This window comes from Maniola jurtina, chromosome 21, assembly GCF_905333055.1.
Source record: "Maniola jurtina chromosome 21, ilManJurt1.1, whole genome shotgun sequence".
NCBI classification, from domain to species: Eukaryota; Metazoa; Arthropoda; class Insecta; order Lepidoptera; family Nymphalidae; genus Maniola; species Maniola jurtina.
The window spans coordinates 10,675,647-10,696,782 of NC_060049.1; the positions used below are offsets into that span (position 1 = coordinate 10,675,647).

The following is a 21,136-nucleotide window of genomic DNA, read 5'->3' on the forward strand; positions in this document are numbered from 1 at the left end:
ACACAGTTTAAATCTTTATAAATGACCGAAATTATTTAGCTGGGCGAGCGCTCAATCGCCTGAAAGACTTATGGCCTAAGCAAATATTTAACGAGAAGGCCTGGCGTCTAAGCGGGCAGAGAATAATGTGCACCCTCTTTATGACGATGGCACCCTAACCGCAGGGAGCCAGCATCCATGTTGCGAACTGACATTCTTTATGTTCCATGCTGACCTGGTACATTTATTGCATATTCATGCCAGTTTTAGTTTTAGCAAAGTTTACGACTTTGCCGCGCCGCGCTGGTTTGTTTACGTGTGTGAAGGAGTGGACTATGCAAGAAGATTTGTTTTAGTTAACAAAGCATTTCTTTCTGCATTTTGCCAAATGCCAAATAAATCTTTTATTGAGTTATTTTAACACTCAAAATTTAAAAAACTCCCGACACAAAAACCTCTATAAGAAAACTAGAAAAGAGCTTAGAGCTGATTGATAACTTTCAAAGCGTATAGCTAAGAACGCTCTCGATCCCAGCCACCTTTCAAACAAATAAAATAAATTAAAATCCGTCTATTCGTTTAGGAGCTACGATGCCACAGACAGATACCCAGATAGGTACACACGTCAAACTTATAACACCCCTCTTTTTGGGTCGGGAGTTAAAAATAGGAGTACTTGGTACATGATCTTTTTTTCGTATAATTACTATCTGACTATCTTCTGGCAAACTAGGAGTTGACACACTTCTGTTACGATATGGCTACTTGGTATGAGTTCACCAGCTTTTTTTAACCATTTTCTCATTGACATAAATAATAAACCCTTCTCTCTAAATGAATGAATTGGCTGGCAGCTTAGTTATTTTGGGCACAGGTTGATTTTGCAAAATTCTCCAGAGTTCTAGAGATAGGAGGATAGTTTCTTTATTTTTCTTAATCCATAGAGATTTTTTGAGGTAAATATGAGAAAGAGAAATATTTGGCGCCTTTAAAAATAATAGAGCTTTGCGTGCCAGTTAGTTAAGTTCTCGATAACCAAGGCGCCAGGCGGAACGATAAAACTCGTTTGTTTGAATGTTGAGCTTAGAAATAAGTGAACAAAGAAAACATCTAATCGCGTTACCAGGGTTCCATGACTGGGCAAGAATTAAAAAGGTAGCTAGACGTATTATTTAACCGAGGGATATAAAAAGGGTCGGGGCACAATAGACACCCTTAGCGCGCCCTTGTTTAATAATGTACACTGAAAGTGGTGTTGTGATTTATTTACTTGCACAAAGAGAAAAATGTTTATGTTCGTAATTTATTTACATCTTTATTTAAACGTTTTTGTCAGAGTATATATACCATTTTTAGGGTTTCGTACCGCAAAGGAATATAGGAACCCTTATCGGATCACTTCGTTAACTGTCTATCCGTTCGTGTGACATGTCTCAAGACCCGTAAAGGGAAACAAAACCTATAGTGTACCCGTTTGCCTAGAATCATAAAACTTGGCACAGTAGCAATGTCTAGCACGCACAAGTACTTACCTACTCGGGCAAAATACGAAAACAGTGAATAAGTGGTTACTTCACAAAAAAATTGCTATTTCTTGTATGATGGTACTTAACCCTTCGTGTGTGAATCCGACTCGCACTTGACTGGTTTTTATTTTTGGTAATTTTAATGTACATATTAAGATTATTTATTTAAGTTTTTGTAGATCAAACACATAAAAGTCATTGCACATCTATCAGCAGGCACTGGCAGCATACGCACATGTGTCGTGCGGTCTGAACTCTGAATGCAGCACATGGATTACTTTCCAGACGTAGCCACCCTAAAAACCACCTAAAAACCTGTTCGAATGAAAAATCGTGACACGGTAAAACGGTTCGCGCTATGTACAAGATTAGTTGCCGCCACGGGAGTGTCTCTGACCGGTTTTACGAGCACTTTGTCTCGCCCGCCAAAACTAATGCGCCCTTTTCCCGCTCAAATGGGCCCTTCATTGGCGATTTGCGATATTCTTGCGCACTTATCTATATCGATGTACCTTTTTTGTTTGTTATGTACTACAGTAAATAAAACTGTAGTGTTTCCGTGATGTCTGTCACAAGTTAAAAGTAGTAAAACTCAAATTCTTGTCGGTCTCATATGTTTCTTCACTGATAAAATAATCTAGTAAATAAAAATAAAAGTAGTAATAAATAAAATAAAATAGTCCTAATATTCCTAAAATCCTAATAATCACACTAATATTATAATAGAGAAAGTTTGTATGTGTGTGTGTGTGTGTGTGTGTGTATGTTTGTTACTCCTTCACGCAAAAACTGCTGGACGGATTGGGCTGAAATTTAGAATGCAGATAGATTATACCCTGAATTAGCACATAGGCTACTTTTTATCCCGGAAAATCAAAGAGATCCCACGGGAATTTTAAAAAACCTACATCCACGCGAACGAAGTCGCGGGTATCAGCTAGTCCTAAATAATCTTCGAAATATTTCGTGGCTTCTTTTGTCTTATGTCGTGTTCTAATCATGGAATCTTACTTAGTTCACAGCGGAACTGAATTTTAGAGCGGTCAAAAACTCGCGGCCAACGAACAACATTATAAATGGACTAAGAGCCAGCGCGTGCCAGACCTTCGTTATTTTATAAACGCTAAGAGTTTATCTGCGTATTATCCTCAGCGTAGGGAGAAACGATCAGCTACTATGAAGTTTGGATCATGGTGGCTTTGGGAGATAACTGGCAAAAAATCTTAAAGTCAAAGTATTAAGTCAGTTTTTTTTTATATATCTTCGGAATAGTATTAGAAATCACGTCACGCATTGTCAGGTACGTAGTATTGTGGCAAACCCATGCCAGACAATCTTTTAAACTTTAAGGGCGTTTGGCAGGGGGTTGCCGCGACACTGTCTGGCAATGCATGACGTGATTTCTAATACTATTCTGAAGAAAATATAAAAACATTAGACTTTACTTTGGCGTAAGATTGTTTGCATCTTTATTACCTGTTATCTCCCAAAGCCACCATGATCCAAACTTCATAGTCGGTGATCGTTCCTCCCTGTGCTGGCCGCAATACACAGAGAAACATTCAGCTTTTCAATTATAAAATAACGAAGGTCAGGCATGTGCTGGCTCTCTTTCTCTAAAAGTCTTCAGTCACAAAGTAAAAAAAAATGTTGGGCAAGTAAGTACAAGGAAGACTTTTGACATTATTTTCTATGAGAAGGCACGTCTCGAACCATTACTCCCATTGCATAGAGAATGAGGCACCCGGTCACCATAAACCGATGGAGATACGTGACATCGTCGCATTTTCATCTCAGATAATCCAGGCGGTAGACCTCTTGCCGTAATGAAACTGAATTTAGACGCAAAACGATTTCCGCGGCAGACATGTCCGCCTGGTATTTTTCAGGCGGCTAAACAAAATTAGCGCCTGGTATCTATCTAATTTAATTTCTTTGCCGCCCATGAACACCAGAGGAATCTAAAATGCGTGTTTGAGTGGTTTTGACGTTTGATAAAAAGTTACTGATTTGACTAGTGTCCAAATAATATAATTTATTAATATTTGCACCTCACTAGCTCAAAAAGGGCGCCTTTGCTGCCTAAAACCAGTGAGCAAAAATCGTTTTTGCTCACTCAGGGAGAAAAAGTGTTGTTTCAAAAAAGTTCGAAATCTTCTACGCCTATAATTTTCATACGATAACATTTTTTTTCATAAAAACTTTTAAATTCTCTATTTTATTATTTAAACTATTAAAATCTTTTTTCTTTACATGTATTTTTTCGCTATTGAGGTGAAAAGTTGTATGTATCACACGATAGCAGTTTTGTTTCTTATGAATCCCTCGCTACACTCAGGATTTACTATTACCAGACTACCGAAGTGCAAAGGTAAAAACATCAAATTACCAGGCGCCATACTTAGGCCAAGTCAAAATACTAAGCTTTCATGACCGGCCATGAAAGTAGGTAGTTTTGCATTCATGTTCAGTGTAATTACGGGAAGAGGCTCGCCGCTTGGGATGCGACCCAGCATAAGGTTAAAATGCGTCGTCGCGTAGTCTAAGTATTCCTCCACCAGCGTATAATAAGGCTTGGTTTATTTTTATAAAAATTTCAGTTCTGTACGTAGGCATAATTGGAACCAATGCAATGTGGCCCAATCCTGACTTGACTGTAATTAAAATGTAAATTCAAAATTGAAATATACTTGTACGATTTCACGCCGACTTTTGGCCGAGCTAAATGTTAGTATCGGTTGTATGGGATATAGGCTACATTAATTAGAACTGAAGCTACATTTTCTATCCAATGCTATTAGAAAAGGAGAGCTGATAATGAGAGAGATCTCTAGACCGCAAATTGTAGGAACGCTAGAGTTTGCGGTCACCGCCGCACTGGAATCACTGTTATTATTCCAACTGGTGGAACGAGAGGTATTCGATGCTATTGGAAACGAGTTGCAGTCTTGTTCTAATTAAAAGTTTCTTTTCGTTTTGTCATTTCATCTTTACTTTTTTTCTTTGTGAAAACTATACTTTTTCCTACCTTCATGCTTGATTCACTTACATTAGAAAAAAAATTAGCGCAGTAGATACTTTTAATTTTATACATAGTTTGTTTATCTTTACAAGAGGTATCTTCCAATTACCAAGTGATCGATAAAAATTAAAAACTTTCCTTTTCAAATACGAATTGAAACAAATTCAGTCGTCACTATGTGCATTATGCATACTTTTAATAAAGTTATTTGCCTGAGTTGTATAATTTTCCACTTTATTATTTATATTGTGATAACTGTATGTGAAAACAGGGCAATAAAACATAACTCTGTGTCACATTGTAATCTACCTGCTGATCCTGTTTTGTGACTCCGCCTACTGCATTGTAGTTAAACCACCAACTGCGACTGGGGTAGAGAACTTCAGTTTTAGCTCGTTTTGGTGACCCAGTTATTCAACTCTTCATTTATTTGCTCTCCTAGTACAATTAACCGACGCATGTAAATTTTTGTTACAAAATTACAATGAGAAAGGAATAATAGGATCTTGCTGTCAAAACACTACATCAAAAGCTAAATAAATGTCTACTAGCTAAAACGAAAAATGAAGTTAGTATAGCGCTCGACCTAGATAACAGTCATTTATATTATTTTTAACCCCCGACCGAAAAAGAGGGGTGTTATAAGTTTGACGTGTGTATCTGTGTATATGTCTGTGGTAGCTCCTAAACTAATGAACCGATTTTAATTTAGTTTTTATTTGTTTGAAAGGTGGCTTGATCGAGAGTGTTATCCAAGAAAATCTGTCTTGTCTTCAAAATTTTATTACTATTGAACACTAAGCTTAACATTTAATTCAGTCTTGACTCTAAAAAAACTTTATTAATGGGACTGATGCGAGGGTCAGACTTGTTGTGTAGGCTTTTATTTTCGTGTTCTCTGCCGACGCCATTGTTGACGAGTACAAAGGGTCCGATCACCAGGCCTGCAGACGCTATGTAGAGACCTATCGTGCAAATTGAATATCGGTCGACGGTCTAACACAGCGGGGACTAGTCCCTATTGTCCTACCAGATTTTCAAGATAGGTACAGCCAATATTTCAGCTAGGTCAGAAAATATTCTCTTCCGAAAGAATCAAAATGGCATGCTGAAATTGAACCTACGGTACTTTACTATTTGATGAAGAATATTTTTTTTATTCATTTCAAACTGTTCAATACTTTTGGGAAAACCTAGTCTTTCATGTTGCATGGAATATTTCTTTTTAATACAGTTGCTCAAAAAGTGGCGTATTGCAGGGACGTATAGCGTTCGGGATGTGGGCTATTACATACTCGTGCTTTTTCTTTACCTTTCCCGCACTCGTGCTTTTTCTTTCCCAACTGTCAAAATATTAAAAAGAAAAACCAACCATGAAGTTTTTACTAAAAAAATTCATAGAAGTTTTTATGTTTCATGCAAATACGTATTTCTAATAAGAAGCTACTAATTTGTTTCAATATCAGATTTAATGATTTGATTGAATGAGTTTGGTTAGGTTTCATTTCATTTCATCTCATTAAATTTCATTTTCATTTCATATCAATAAAAAACTTCTACTGAAGACTTGGCTGTATGGACATAGTTCCCTTTGCCTACCAGAATGGGTGAAGAAAAAAAAAACTCTGAAAAAAATGAGTTTAGTTGTTGGTTGCCTAAAATGAGTAATTTCGACCCTAGTTTTTTATATCTATTAACAATAAAGTTGTTTTAAATTAAATTAAATTAAGTTAGTTGAGTTTATTGTGTTTTTATTATTTTATTAAATTGCTTAGTTTTTCGCAACTGTATTAAAAATAGTCGTTCAGTACACGTGCGGAACCGTCATTGCAACTAGTTCCGACTGTCAACCCTCGCCTTCAGCTACGCCTCGGCTCGGGTAGACATTTGTCGGAACTCTTTGCAATGACAGCCTTTCCGCACTTGTAATGAAATATACTATTTCCAACTTCTATTGTGACGTTTTGTTATTTGTAACATCATTTGCTATATTCCGCTATCTTTTACCTTACATTTCTTTTAACAGATAAACTCCAGATCAATAGGTATCGAACTCTCTTGAGTCGGTATCAGAGCCCCTCACAACTATCCCGATTACCAAGATACTATAAGACGCAAAGGTTTTTTTTTATTTCTACGGTTCATTGTGAGAGACTGAGGAGAATGATTTTCTGAGAATCAATCGTGGAGATCGAAACTGTAGTAGGTAATTGGTTTTCCTAGTATTTTTGCACCCTAAGAAAAGCAATAAAGCTTTCATTAAATTCTTAATTTCATTAGAGATTTCTAATAATCAAGAACTAATTAAAGAGTTTTTTGAAAACATTCTATTATCTACTACCTAGCACAGTAGAATTGTCCAGCAATCAAAAAGAAATAATAATTTGGAGGGTTATTTAAAACATAAATAAAATAATATTCTGTCTGTAAATAATGTTCTGTTCAGATAATAAAGATTTATTTATTTATTTATTCTATTCATCTACCAAAAAGCTTTTTTAACCCCCGACCCAAAAAGAGGGGTGTTATAAGTTTGACGTGTGTATCTGTGTATCTGTGTATCTGTCTGTGGCATCGTACCGCCTAAACGAATGAACCGATTTTAATTTACTTTTTTTTTGTTTGAAAGGTGGCTTGATCGAGAGTGTTCTTAGCTATAATCTAAAAAAATTGGTTCAGCCGTTTAAGAGTTATCAGCTCTTTTGTAGTTTTCTTGTAGAAAAGAAGGTTAGATAACCGTTAGGTTCATAATATTATGTCAATAGACAAATGTCAAGCTGTCAAGATGGACGTTGCCTAAATACATAATTATTTATTTGAAAATGATGTTTTGGAAAACTCAAATACTTTGGATCGTCGGGGGTGTTATAAATTTTTAATTTACACTTGTATTATATCTAAAATGGGTTGGTAATCAAAGTGAAAAATTATTTGAAAATGGCCTTTCAGAAATACATAAATACCTAACGTTCGTAATGCAACTTTTTTCTGACTGTCAACTGCAGTAGCTTAGCAATGAAGTTAGACCAAAACTGCATTGTGTAGTTCAAGATTTTTTGTGCTATTTTTCAAATCTGGTTTCAGTGCACGTCCTAGACAATAAATCTGATTTGTTTTGCATACGAGTACAGTGCGGAATTCATTGTTTTTGAATTACACTTCTGTCGGAGTCAGGCTCGGTCGAACAATGCCTAGACCGCAGCTGCGATGTGGGGATGCAAGATTGTTTTTTTGTGTTCTGATTTAACCGTTTGTTTGTACAACTGGATTAGTTTTTCATGCAGTGAAAGTATAACACTAGCCTCTGTGAATTTTGCAAATGCGACGTACAAAACTGCCCTAGTGTGGTTTTGAGGGATTCTTGCTTTTGTACGATTAGTTTGCACTTTACGGCCGATCTGAATGGAACGGAATGGAAGTTAGACACCCATATATCCTATTATTACTAACTGATACGCGCGACTTCGTCCGCGTGTATTTAGGTTTTTAAAACTCTCGTGGGGACTCTGGTATTCCGGAATAAAAATTAGCCTGTAACTCTCCAGGTCTTTGACCATACTCATGCAAATCTCACGTCGATGTTTTGCTCCGTTGCGACATGATAGAAGGACAAATAAACACACTTTCGCATTTGGGTGGTAAAGTAATAAAATTACAACGGAACGCTTAATTTTTTGGAAACACATTTAATTATAGAGTTTTTTTTTTGCATCAAGTCATATCTCTAGCAAGAAATGTATGTGAGCTCTCCTCTCTCGTGCTGTTATCGTGTTAACACTAGACTGAATCTGGAGACCGGAAAGCTAACTTTTCTATCAGGAATAAATCGACATTCTGACTGGTTATATACCTACATCAATTTTTATCTCTCAGTTAGGTTATTATCGATTGAAAAAATAGCCAGATAATATATGTAAATTACGTTTTTGTCAGTATTGTGATTATTTTCTGAATTAACGGAATTGTTTCTGTTATTGTCCGCAGCTGGTGGGCGGCGAGTTCGACATGGAGCTGAACTTCGTGATCCAGGACGCGCAGAACATACAGCACATGCTGGAGCTGCTGGACCACTGCCCGCCCAGCTTGCAGGTCAGTTTCTCGCTTCATAATTAACTCTCAAGCTTTACTACTCTAATGCAGTGAGCCTTTGAGTCTTATGGCGCGTTCACACTCAGGCTGAGAGCTTGAAAGTCGGACTTTTTTTCAGCACCGGAGTTGGGTTTCGGTGCTCAGCGTTCCAAGTCCAGAGTTCCGGAGTTAAGCTTCATTGAAAAAATTGAATGTGATTAAATATTGCGTTTGATTAGGATATTTCTTGCGCTTAAATTAATGTGCAAGTTTGGTAAACTTGAAATAAAACAAATCAATTTGAAAAACGACAAGGGAACTTTATTCATTTACGACCTGGTAAAATTAATTAGGAAGATTTTTCTTTTAAATTTTTGTCGTTATAATTTCCGTCGATTAAATTGAACCCTATATAACTTTTAACCTATTTCATATTTACAATGTATGAAGATTCTGTACCTACTATATGTTAATATTAATATAATATAATATGTAAGTTTTGAAAATCGTAACTCCGGTTATGTTATGTTCACGACAATCCTGGTTTTACAAACGAACCTGTCTACGGAACGATCCTTACCTTACCTGAACGAACGAATCTTTCGAAAGTCCGGAATTATACCAAAACCGGAATTCCGGAGCTCCAACCCCTTCAGGCCCAACGTAAACGCCGGCCAATGTAAGCAAGCGTTTAAGTGAAATCAAAGAAGACATTGGTCGACGGTCTGAAAATATAAATGATTTGGTAGGTACTTTGCACACTTGCTTTGTATTTTAAGTTGCATCCAAGATAAACTAGGATCTTTCTTATTAAAAAACAAATTTCATTCATAGGATTATTACGATCACTAACATTAGTTTGCTCGCGTGCCGTATTCGTATTACTACCTATTGTACTCAGGTATTCGATAAAAAACAGCTGTTCACCGAGCCACCTTTCCGGCGCTGCTGCTCGTTAACGGTCCCCTAGCCAACTATGCACACTCTATTTGCAACCCCATTTGTTAACTTCACTCCTCAATTTTCATGATCGCCTGGTACTGTTACACCATAAGGGTAGAAACACCATTGTTGTTTGCTTAGGCTTAGAAAACTTATAGGGCGGCCCCATAACTCGCGCGCTACCATAGTTCTTTATTGGTTAATATATGTTGCATTATGCTGCGAGTCATCTATAAATCAAATACATTTGCCGTGAATAATATTAAAATAGTCTGTGACAAAAAAAAATGATTTATCAATTAAGTAAACTAGTGAATTAGTGACATAAATTATGTATTAAGATATAAAATATGATGAATAAAGCAAAATTGTTAATTCAAAGACAACTATACTTCAGACTTCTGTAGTAACTAAAGTCGATATATTTAATCCTAGAGACCAAAATGACAGCTAGAAATGTCAAACTTAAAAAAAATGATATCAGCTTGGCAAAAATAGTGTTGTCCTTCATGGTTCCGGTTTAGGTTAAAATTGTGAATAAAATAATATTTCGCGCATAACGAGTAAAATAAACATATTTTTTTTAGTTATTACTTATTCAAGATTAAAAAGTAACTAATCACAATTATTTGAAAGACTCAAAGAATAATTAGTAACAAAAAATACAAAAGTTAATTCACCTAAGGAATTTTTACACCTAAGAAAAGTCAGAATCAACCCATACTTATTTCATTTGAATTGGAGTTATTTTCAACACATTTTGATGTCTCATACACACACAAAAAAAAATATTTTTTTTTTTCTCTCTGGCTTTACATTATTAGCCAATGTCAAGTTTGTAGTTATTTGTAACAAGTTAGTTAAACTATACAAGTATGGACCCCGTCTGTGCCGGCGCTCGCCAACATACGCACGGCACCCCATTAGAGCGCTTTCCAGTCAGTTTTAACAAAAAAAAAAACACTCCAAAAAGGCAGAGCACGCCCGCCAGCTAACATCAACACAGACGAAAGACCAATATTGTTTATCACATTAAAAAATCGACTATAAGATAAACTATCATAGATCCCATTAACGTAGCCATAAATAGTCCTTTAACAAACAACAAAGATTCTTCCCCTTTATCCTGCTCCATCTCATATCATTTGATATGCATGACAGGGACGGGCAGATGAATGCACCTTCGTTCATTATACTTCTTTTTTTCTGAAGGCGTGCCCGCCCGTAGACTTGTTTGTGGTAGTTTTTTGAGACCATTCAAAAGACTCTACTGCCTCGGGCCCTATGACGCCCTAGTATCAAAGTGGAGCAAGTTAACCCCTTTAGAAATTTTGCAAAACATTTTTGCAGAAAAGAGACAACGAACCAACCTATCAAGGGAAACTCCCTTAAAAGAAAAGGAGAACTAAAAAAAAAAAAAAACAAAAAAAAATATCCTGTACCTTGGTATCCTGGTTCCTGGCTAACTATCCTGGCCAGTTATTATCCTTGCGTAGCGTCTTTTTAGATATGTGGTCCTAGTACCTCCAGGATTAAACACAACGGGTTAAGGGACTCCTCATGAGAAAGAAAAGGGACTTCGGGACTAAGGCTTAGTTTTAGTTCTTTATAGATAAATTGAATGCAATCCTTTTAACATTTTTAACCCCCGACCCAAAAAGAGGGGTGTTATAAGTTTGACGTGTGTATCTGTGTATCTGTGTATTTGTGTATCTGTGTGTCTGTGTATCTGTGTATCTGTGTATCTGTCTGTGGCATCGTAGCGCCTAAACGAATGAACCGATTTTAATTTAGTTTTTTTGTTTGAAAGGTGGCTTGATCGAGAGTGTTCTTAGCTATAATCTAAATAAATTGGTTCAGCCGTTTAAGAGTTATCAGCTCTTTTCTAGTTTTCTTGTAGAAAAGAAGGTTAGATAACCGTTAGGTTCATAATATTATGTCAATAGACAAATGTCAAGCTGTCAAGATGGACGTTGCCTAAATACATAATTATTTATTTGAAAATGATGTTTTGGAAAACTCAAATACTTTGGATCGTCGGGGGTGTTATAAATTTTTAATTTACACTTGTATTTACTAATACGGGTAAAGTCTAAGTAATAATTTAAGCAATGAATTAAGAAACAATTTCAGTTATATTTTGTAAACTTTGTGTGTTATATTTTGTAAAAAAAATTGGTTGTCTGTAAAGTCGGTTTACTGACGATAGTTGAACGTGACAACAAAGGCCGATTGTGCTTCTTTGTCGCTCGTTCCGCGCTCTCGCTTGCATGGAACGCCTCAGAGCGAGGTAACGCGCATGAGTCATGTTTTTTCATGCGTGCAGCCGGCTCTATCGAATTATAAGACGTTGTCACGTCAAAAAATTATAGTAGAATACGCAGAATGTTACTTATACTTATTTAAAATTCTGTTTATTTTCAGAACAGAAATTAGGTAATCACAGAGTCGGTAAATAAACAAGATCATCATTAAATCTTTAAAAAAAAAAACTTTGTGTATGTGAGCTTTTTTTGTGTTTAAAGGTACTCGTATTACGTATGTATGAAATTAATTATTCCATGTGACACAATTTTACGTTCAATTTATTAACCCCCGACCCAAAAAGAGGGGTGTTATAAGTTTGACGTGTGTATCTGTGTTTCTGTGTATCTGTGTATCTGTCTGTGGCATCGTAGCGCCTAAACGAATGAACCGATTTTAATTTACTTTTTTTTGATTGAAAGGTGGCTTGATCGAGAGTGTTCTTAGCTATAATCCAAAAAAATTGGTTCAGCCGTTTAAAAGTTATCAGCTATTTTCGAGTTTTCTTGTAGAAAAGAAGGTTAGATAACCCTTAGGTTCATAATATTCAAGTGTCAATTGACAAATGTCAAGCTGTCAAGATGGACGTTGCCTAGATATAGATAATTATTTATTTGAAAATGATTTGTCGGGCGTGTTGAAAATTTTTAATTTACACTTGTGAGTTACCGCTGTTAAAGGTTTGAAAGTCTTGTTAATCTGTTCAGTGTCTGTTCATAATTAAGTTTCAAACATTTTAAGAATTTCGAGAGAGATAATAAGCTTTTATTAAGTATAGACGCTTTATGAGGGAAATTTCACGGAAGGGAAATAAGCAATCGACGGCGTGGCAAATATACCAACAAGCTTAGCCTCAGAAGTTGTTCAATGAGCCAACTGCCACGTTCTACAAACATCGGAAATGAAGCCAAACGGATTTTGCGTGTTTTTGGCGAAATTATGGACAGTTTAGAATTTGTGTTTTTTAATGAGCTTATTTAAACTCTGGTTTCTTTATAATAACGGAAACGGGAAATTCGGGCTGTTTTTTGAAGCGAAGGCAGGGAGAAACGCGACGGCTCCTAAAATTTCAATTATGATACATTTGAGTGCAATTCCGCGCTTTTAATCCCTTATTCATCCATGTATCATGTTATGTTTATGTGTGACTTACCTATAGCTAGAGCTACAGTAGAGTTGATCTTATTGAAAAAGTAATAAGGTGACTGGACGTCTCATCGTCGTCACGTCAAAGTCGTCTATCACTCTCATAATATGCGTCAGGGATGCCCCTATGTGGGCTTACAATGAAGAAGCTTTTTCGTCAAAATTTGTTTTTGCCCGACTACGGCAGGGTATCTACTATCTAGTTTGTGTATGTGTGTATGTGCACGTGTCAGCTTATCGATTACACGCATCAGTGGCGTAGCGTGCCTTGTCGGGGCCCCGTATAAAAATTTTTTTGGAGGCCCTTATATGGAGGTAAAGATTTTTCACAAAAGAAAAAAAATATTGTGTGAAGTAATATTTATTTATCACATAATTTACCCATTTTACAAATAAAAATCGAATTTTAAATATTCACTCTCCTTGCCTTTTTATCGGCAAACTGATTTATTAAATCATTTATGGCTGATGATGATTTTAGTTTTTCTAAAGTTTCTGCCTCTATGGACAATAGTGAGATGTCTGACAGCCGTTCTTGTCCCATCGAAGTTCTTAAGTAATTTTTTATTAGTTTTAATTTTGAAAAACTTCTTTCTGCCGTTGCGGTTGTAACTGGAAGGGTCAAGAATAAAAAGCATGCTGTGATTACCTCGGGAAAACTGGATGCAAGACTATTGAATTTTACTAGCAATAATTCAATGAGTTCTATAATGGAATAAATTTTTTTAATTTCAGAATTTAAGCATGTTTTTAGAGCCTTTAATTGGTCACAAAGATTAAGTGATTAATATCTCTTCGCTTGAAGAAGATAGGAGTTTCTCCGGTTGTAATATTTCGAATATACTACTCAGGTTGCAAAGGCTCTGAAATCTTTCTTTAGTTTGAGAAATTAATATATCTAAACAGCAATAGTATACATTGACTTTGAAATAGGATTCCGGGTCGGAAATTCTCTCATCTTGTGATAACTCATCAAAAAAACGCTTCGTTATCTTTCGGTTACTGTTTTTAAAAACAGTGCACTGCACTCCGTGGTATGCAAAGTACAACAACGTACACGTACATCGCGATATCGATGAAGGATTCCCGGGGATTCCCCGCTGAGTTGAAGATGAAGTAAGTAAAACGGGGAAGTCCCGCAGCCCGCCATAACGATGTAGTGTTGCCAACTTTTGAACGCACGCTTAAGGCGGGAAAAAAAGGAATTGCTTTATAGAATTTTGTCATTTGTAAAATAAAATAAATTAGAAAGTTTTTATTCTTTTTCCTTACACACTTTGGGGGCCCCCGTGGCCCGGGGGCCCCGTATAATTGATACGGCAAATACGGCGGTAGCTACGCCCCTGACACGCATTCCAACGCAAAACCGAAAATTCTACGTTTCAAGATAGTATTAGTATGTGGAGCATTCCTAATCGGTGTGGATTGCGGAGGGTGGTATTCGGGATCACATTCCTTCGTGCAATTACACGCTCTTCGATGTATTTAACACTAGCCTACAGATAATATGGATCCAGGTATTCGGGATGTTTTGTTTTTATATGGGGATCAACTAAACTGAGTATGAGGATTTTTAAGGAACTGCTCAAAAAACTTTCCTTTTTTAGGATTCCGTACCTCAAAAGGAAAAACGGAACCCTTATAGGATAACTTTGTCGTCTCTCAGTCGTGTCTGTCAAGAAAACTTATAGGGTACTTCCCGTTGACCTAGCATCACGAAAGCCACCGAGGGCTCCGTCGTACTACAGAAACTGGAGAGGGTTCTTGTTAATATTAAAAAAGTTATGGTAAAGCGTGGGGGGGGGGGGGGGGGGGGTGTTAAATTGACCATAATTCTATTGACCATAATTATTTCGATCTTTTGCTTTGCAAACTTTAAAAAGAAAAATTATGGACTATGAATTCCAGTGTGATTCTTTAAAAATTTTCGTTTAAAGAATAATGATTCTATTCTACTAAGTCTATACAATAAAGATTAATAATGCCAGCTTTTATTTACATTAAAATGTACAAGCGAAATGAGAATGCTTTTCCTATTTAAGTTCTCTAAAAATTCTTATATCAAAAGTGTCTTCCGGGAAGTAATCTGCTAAGGGCTCTTTAACACAGGAGAGAAAATATCGTGAAGAAAACTATAAAACTTCTTGTAAACATCTTAAATATGATCGAAGTTATTTCTATAGAATGAATTAAAATTTGGTTCACAGAAGGTGGAAATCGAATCGACGCTAAAACACGCGCGGAAGTAGAACATTAGCCTCTTCATATTCATTATTATAGACGGCACGCGTGTAATGCGCATTTGTGATCCGAGCATCTGCTAGAAAATCTTTGGAAAATAGGATACTTTGTGGTGACCGCGTGTTCGTGAAATCAAGTGCTATGTTTGAACAAAGTTCAAGTTTATTTAATCGCGTTTAATATCTCCGCGTGTATTTTTATTCTGTTTGGGATGAATTAAGGCAACACGACTCGATTTATTCTCGGCCCTGGGTTAGAGCTCTTGCAATGCCTATACGAGAAGTACTCTGAACTGCTCTAAATAAAATTTCTTCTCGACATTCTCAGGAGGTAAGTAAATCCGCCTAACGCGCGCAATTTCGCCGCGATTGTTCCACTAACTGCTCGAGAATGTAATGTAATTACAACCGTGAACCGGCCTCGTTACGGCTCCCGCTTTGTTCTACTCGGTATACTTGTATGTACATTGCTTCTGTTGCCCTGGTGCTTCATTGTTCACGGCTTTTAAATCTGCGCGCCTATTGGAGTACCGATTCGGGAATTTGGAGGCAAAAAAAAATCTAGTTCATTCTTTTTGGATTCTGTGAAATTTTTGAATTCCTAAAGCCCAAATTTCAAACGGTTCATTTTTCGAGATTTTCGCTTTCATTTTCGAAGCTTCATCGACTCATCGTAACGAACCGTCTAAACACGGACTGTTCGTGTTCGCAGGCAATGTGCCTCCGAGAGGATAGCGCTCGATTGCTTTCACAGGGTCGTTCATCAACGGCTCCGTAAGTAGGTAAACGGAAAGATTCGTCGCGACTAAACATGCAATACTAGTATGCACTGCGGATCGTTCGCCGTTCAGTGATATCGTGCTTCGTTCATCGCAAAAATGAACGATGAACGGAGCACTGTCTAATTTGGCCGTAATATTAAAAGTCAATAAGTAAAATTGTAAAAATTCCTAGGATGTTTTTGTCTCCTTTGCCAAGAGTCAGCTTAGACTAAGGCCACACTTACGTTTCCGGTGCGTTGCGATGCCCCACCGCAGTAGATCTTATGTATAGAGTATGCTACACAGGCACTGCGTTGTTGCTCCGGCAGACTTATTTATTTTGGAGTAGAACAAGCGGCACGCCTATTGAGTCTTCCCCGTGTATTGTTTTCATATTACCAAATTTCAGTTAATGAAGCTGAGTTAACATTGTTATCAAAAAATACTGCACCAGGATTTTACTGCACTCTGTAGATATGCATCGGACTTTATTCGATTTTTTACTTTTATAGCGGTTAAGGATAAGCTCAGTGTTATGTTGAACACTCATTTATTTACTCGTAGTAACTATGGTTTAACGTGTTCTCTGAGGCACTTTTTCATTTTTATCCTTTGAATTTTAATTAACGTTAAACAAAACATCCCCTACAAAGAATATTTGGACAAAAGTTGTTTGCCTGAAACGAGATGTTTTGTTTTGCGAACGCCTAACACGAAATCCCGGCCAACCGAAAGTTACAGTGCAAATCCTTTGAAACAATGCGGGCTTATTAAAACATAATCCACTGACCGCGATAGTTGCTCCATATTCCGTGGCGGCAAGCATCCAGGCTGATATTTTCAATTTCGGAGCTTTACCATTTAATAGAGACTGCAGTGCGAGAGTGGTGCTTGCGAACTATTTTTAATATACGAGTTCCTAAATAGTTTTCTCTTACCACGTTGCATTTTGAACTGCAACTTGCTACTTTACACGGTAAAATTCTGGATTGTATGCCGAACTGTTTATTAGTGTAACTTTTATAGTTAGGTGATTTATATTTATGATTAAAGCTTTCTACTGGATGAACTGGGCTTTTGTGAGTGATATTTTTGTTGCCTGGTTGTGACTTGTGCAGATGATGATAAAACTCGGTTTATACAGGTGCAATACAATCCCGCTCTATAGCGAGAGTTGTCTTCGGCTGAGTAAAAATGGCTTTTAGGGTTCCGTACCTCAAAAGAAAAAACGGAACCCTTATAAGATCACTTTGTTGTCTGTCTGTCTGTCTGTCTGTCCGTCGTGTCTGTCAAGAAACCTATAGGGTACTTCCCGTTGACCTAGAATCATGAAATTTTGTAGGTAGGTAGGTCTTATAGCACAAGTACAGGAATAAATCTGAAAACCGCGAATTTGTGGTTAGATCATTAAAAAAAATTAAAATGTTTCAATTTTCAAAATAAGATAACTATACCAAGTGGGGTATCATATAAAAGGGCTTTGCCTGTACATCCTAAAACAGATATTTATATTTATTTTTATGTATAACAGTTTTTGATTTATCGTGCAAAATGTTGGAAAAAATATCCGAGTACGGAACCCTCAGTGCGTGAGTCTGACTCACACTTGGCCGGTTTTTTTTATTTTTTGTGTAATCACAAATTGTCGGTTTTCGGATTTTTCCCCTGACTTGTGTTGTAAGACATTGATTGCTGCCTGCCTAACATGATTCTAGGTCAAGGGGAAGTACCTACCCATAGGTTTTGATTCCCGGGTCTTGACCGACACGACAGACGGCCAGCGAAGTGACCTTATAAGGATTTCTTTTTTCCTTTTGACGGGGTTATCCTGATTAACTGTCATATTATGGTCGAGATTAACGGTGACGATAGATATCACTGTACCTATGCTTACACCGTCTCGTGAAGTAGGTAACTTAACCTATTAATTACTTACCTTAAATTCGACTATGTACTGTTTAATTTTTTCGAATAACGCAATTTCGCACAATTATGTTAAATAAATGTTATTGATTTAGCCAAAGCTAAAGCCTTGTGAGTATACACCGGGACTGTACGATTGCTGCACTTTATTTACCTTAAAATCGACTACTGCACAGTTTTATTGATTGAGGCACCTGGCGGTACTTTTTAGCCTGTGGGTTTCTCTTAGTAAAATAAAGTGTTGTTTCCAGGCGGAGATATGGTCGGTTTTCATCGCGATCCTGCGCAAGAGCGTGCGCAACCTGCAGGCCTGCACCGACGTGGGGCTCATACAACACGTGCTGCAGCGGTTGCCGCGAGCGGAGACCGTCGTCGCCGGTGAGTGGCCAGCTTTACTTGTATTTTAGATTGTATCCCCTCAAATGCATGTAACGTGAGTATTTTTTTTCATGTTTTCGGAGAACTTTATCATATCCGTGTATCCTAAACTCAGAACTCAGAAGTCAAAATGTAATGTCAACTGGTGGATCACGATTACTGTATCAGTTTGACCGTCGGTTCGGAATTCAGTTACACTGAGAAGAGCCAGCAAGTAACTCAGCAGTACTTACTCTTTTCAAAGGACAAAATGCTATGCAATAAATATATTAAAGTGGCATATTAGCGTGCACCTTTTTCATTCAGTAGGTACCTATTATTCACAACTAGCTTATGCCCGCGATTTCATCTGCGGGGACTACACAAATTCCAACCTCCTATTTTACCCCCTTGGGGGTTGAATTTTCAAAAATCCTTTCTAATGTCATTGTCATAATCGCTATCTACATGCCAATTTTCAGCCCGATCTGGCTAGTAGTTTGAGCTGTGCGTTGATACATCTTCTTTACTAACTAACCTTTTATGAAATAATTTCGCCTTCTGATCTCAACCATGGTATTCAGAAAACGTCTTCATCTTTCCTCAACATGCTCGTATTCATAACCGCCTAGTATAAATGAGTGACATTGACACGCCCTTATAGCTGTTTCAACTTGGTTCGTTGGACCGCTTGCTCCCTTCAATATGCCTAAATAAAAAATTGCCGTGCATATTTTAAAGCCGAATAGGCTCAAAGCTGTTTATTTTTCAGCTCTCTGTACTTTTTTATAGCCTAGTCCATGTGTGGAGAGTAAGAAAAAGGCCAAGGAGCAAAAACTTCTTTGGAACCCGTCTACTGAACAGGCTAAGTTGCTGTTCAAGCTATTTTTTTTAATATAGAGAGTTCTGCTCAACTAATAAATAAAACTGGTCATGTGCGAGTTAGACTCGCGCAAGAAGTACGTACAAGATATAATACTTTTATGTGCCACATTGCAAGTTAATGACGGACAGCGCCATCTAATTAATAGATGTGATTTAGTGAACTAATTATGTTTTCTTGAATACATTCTAATTTTTTTTTTTTTTTTGTGATGTAACCACAAATTCTCGGTACAGAACCCTAAAAACAATAAACAATGTTAAAATGTTGGAGACAGTACTTACTACTTACTATCTGGAGCTACAACTCGTTACAAAAATCCTAAAGCACAGTGACCCGGTTTTCTTAAAAAAAGGTGTCGTGGCAAAATAAAAAGACGGCATAATCATAGGAGAGGCGTATCACGGAAACAGAGTACAATGGATTCGCGAAGTGAATGAGGGATGGAGGCAGCTTTTAGGCATTCCTTGTTTACGTGCTATAAGAATTTGCGGAAAATAAATGCTTTTCCAGCTCCATACACAATTTTCTAATACTGTTCATCATGGAGTCGACTTTATCATTATAATATTGTCTACAATACAAGGTAATTTTTAACGATTTTCAAAGTTTTCGTGCAAAATATCCTGTACAGTTAAATAATATTGTTAGTGTTCGATCAAAATAATAATATTATTTTGTGTGGATAAGGAATGTTAAATGATTAGTAGGTGTATATTCTATCTTGAAACTTATTTGTAGGACTCTGATAATGACTTTATATTACTTACCTACTGAAACTTCAGGCTCATTACCCGGGGCGAGTCCCCTGGTTAATATTTAAATTAGCGGACAATAGCGTTGGGTCATAATTTTGTATTCAACGGTCTGGCATTGATATCCTTATTAATTATGTTTGTTGTAGAATAACGAATTATTTTCAGAAATTACCTAAAATGAAATTACCTAAAACGAACGAGGGAAAAATTATACTTACTGACTTGCTATATTGGTACGTAGCCTTTTGAATAAGTATACTTCTATATAAACGTTTATGTTGTTTAACCCTTCTAAAAGTTGTAAAATAAGATCTTTACGTTGCCTATCCCTGTTTCGTCCCATGATCCCTTTTAGCTTAACATCTTAAGATTTTCTGTCATCCTAGTATATGTGAGAAATATTTAACCCTTCCATCATGTTGGTCCATTTTCAATTTTATCATCTGGTCTCATAAACTTTTTTCGCATCTTAAAAATCGAGCTAGCTAAAAGTTTTATAAAAATGAACAAAAACTGGAAAGTTTTCTCAGCCAAAATGTTGAAGCTCCATTTATTTTGTTTCTGCTGCTTCAAAACTTTTTTTGGATTCTTTTGTATTTATGTCCCATGAGAACTTTTAGATCTCGGCTTATTTCACAGGCATGTATGTAGTTCACATCCTACGCAATTTATTCTCAAGGATACAAGGCGAACAGAACCCCTTAGGATGAAAATAAAGAGATGTCTTTTAACTTGTGATCCCACCCCTTGCAACTTATTCCCAGGATTATGAGGAAAACAGAAACAGTCAAGATCTTTAGACGACACTTTTACAACAGCTGTCATACGTAATTTTTTTATCTTTGGCGTTTTTTTTCTTTTATATTTTGAGGCGATTTTACTTCGTTGACTTTTAATATTGTTGTGCTAGCTGTTTAACAATTTTATGTTTCCGAAAATTCTAATTGGAATTTCCAAAAATTGAATTGGAGGCGCCGGGTATCGATCCCGGTACCTCTCGCATGCTAAGCGAGCGCTCTACCATCTGAGCTACGCCCCCTGTGATTTGAGTCTCGAATATCATAACAATGTTATGCGTTAAAGCCTTCTCAACTCGTTCAGCTGCAGGGCGACATTGGAACAATACAATTTCACAATTGCAAGTATAGCAGAACTGACATTCCGCGTAATTGTATTGTAGTATTGTAGTTTCTCTGTGATGTTATGAAACTATTCGGGCTTACGTCG

At 36.8% G+C, this 21,136-nt stretch overlaps 1 protein-coding gene and 1 non-coding gene across 12 annotated transcripts in view; one reads left to right on the forward strand and one right to left on the reverse strand.

Moving 5' to 3' along the window:
• The window catches only part of LOC123876254 (neurobeachin), a 507,523-nt gene that overhangs the window by 219,368 nt on the left and 267,019 nt on the right, over positions 1 to 21,136 (forward strand). For all 11 annotated transcript variants that reach the window (XM_045922451.1, XM_045922447.1, XM_045922450.1 and 8 more), the window contains exons 2-3: positions 8,512 to 8,616; positions 18,163 to 18,289. In XM_045922451.1, the coding sequence (XP_045778407.1) occupies positions 8,512 to 8,616; positions 18,163 to 18,289 (232 nt within the window). The remainder of the gene's footprint in view (positions 1 to 8,511; positions 8,617 to 18,162; positions 18,290 to 21,136) is intronic.
• On the reverse strand, positions 20,876 to 20,948 carry Trnaa-agc. Its single transcript has one exon. It is a non-coding gene; the product is annotated as a tRNA-Ala (tRNA).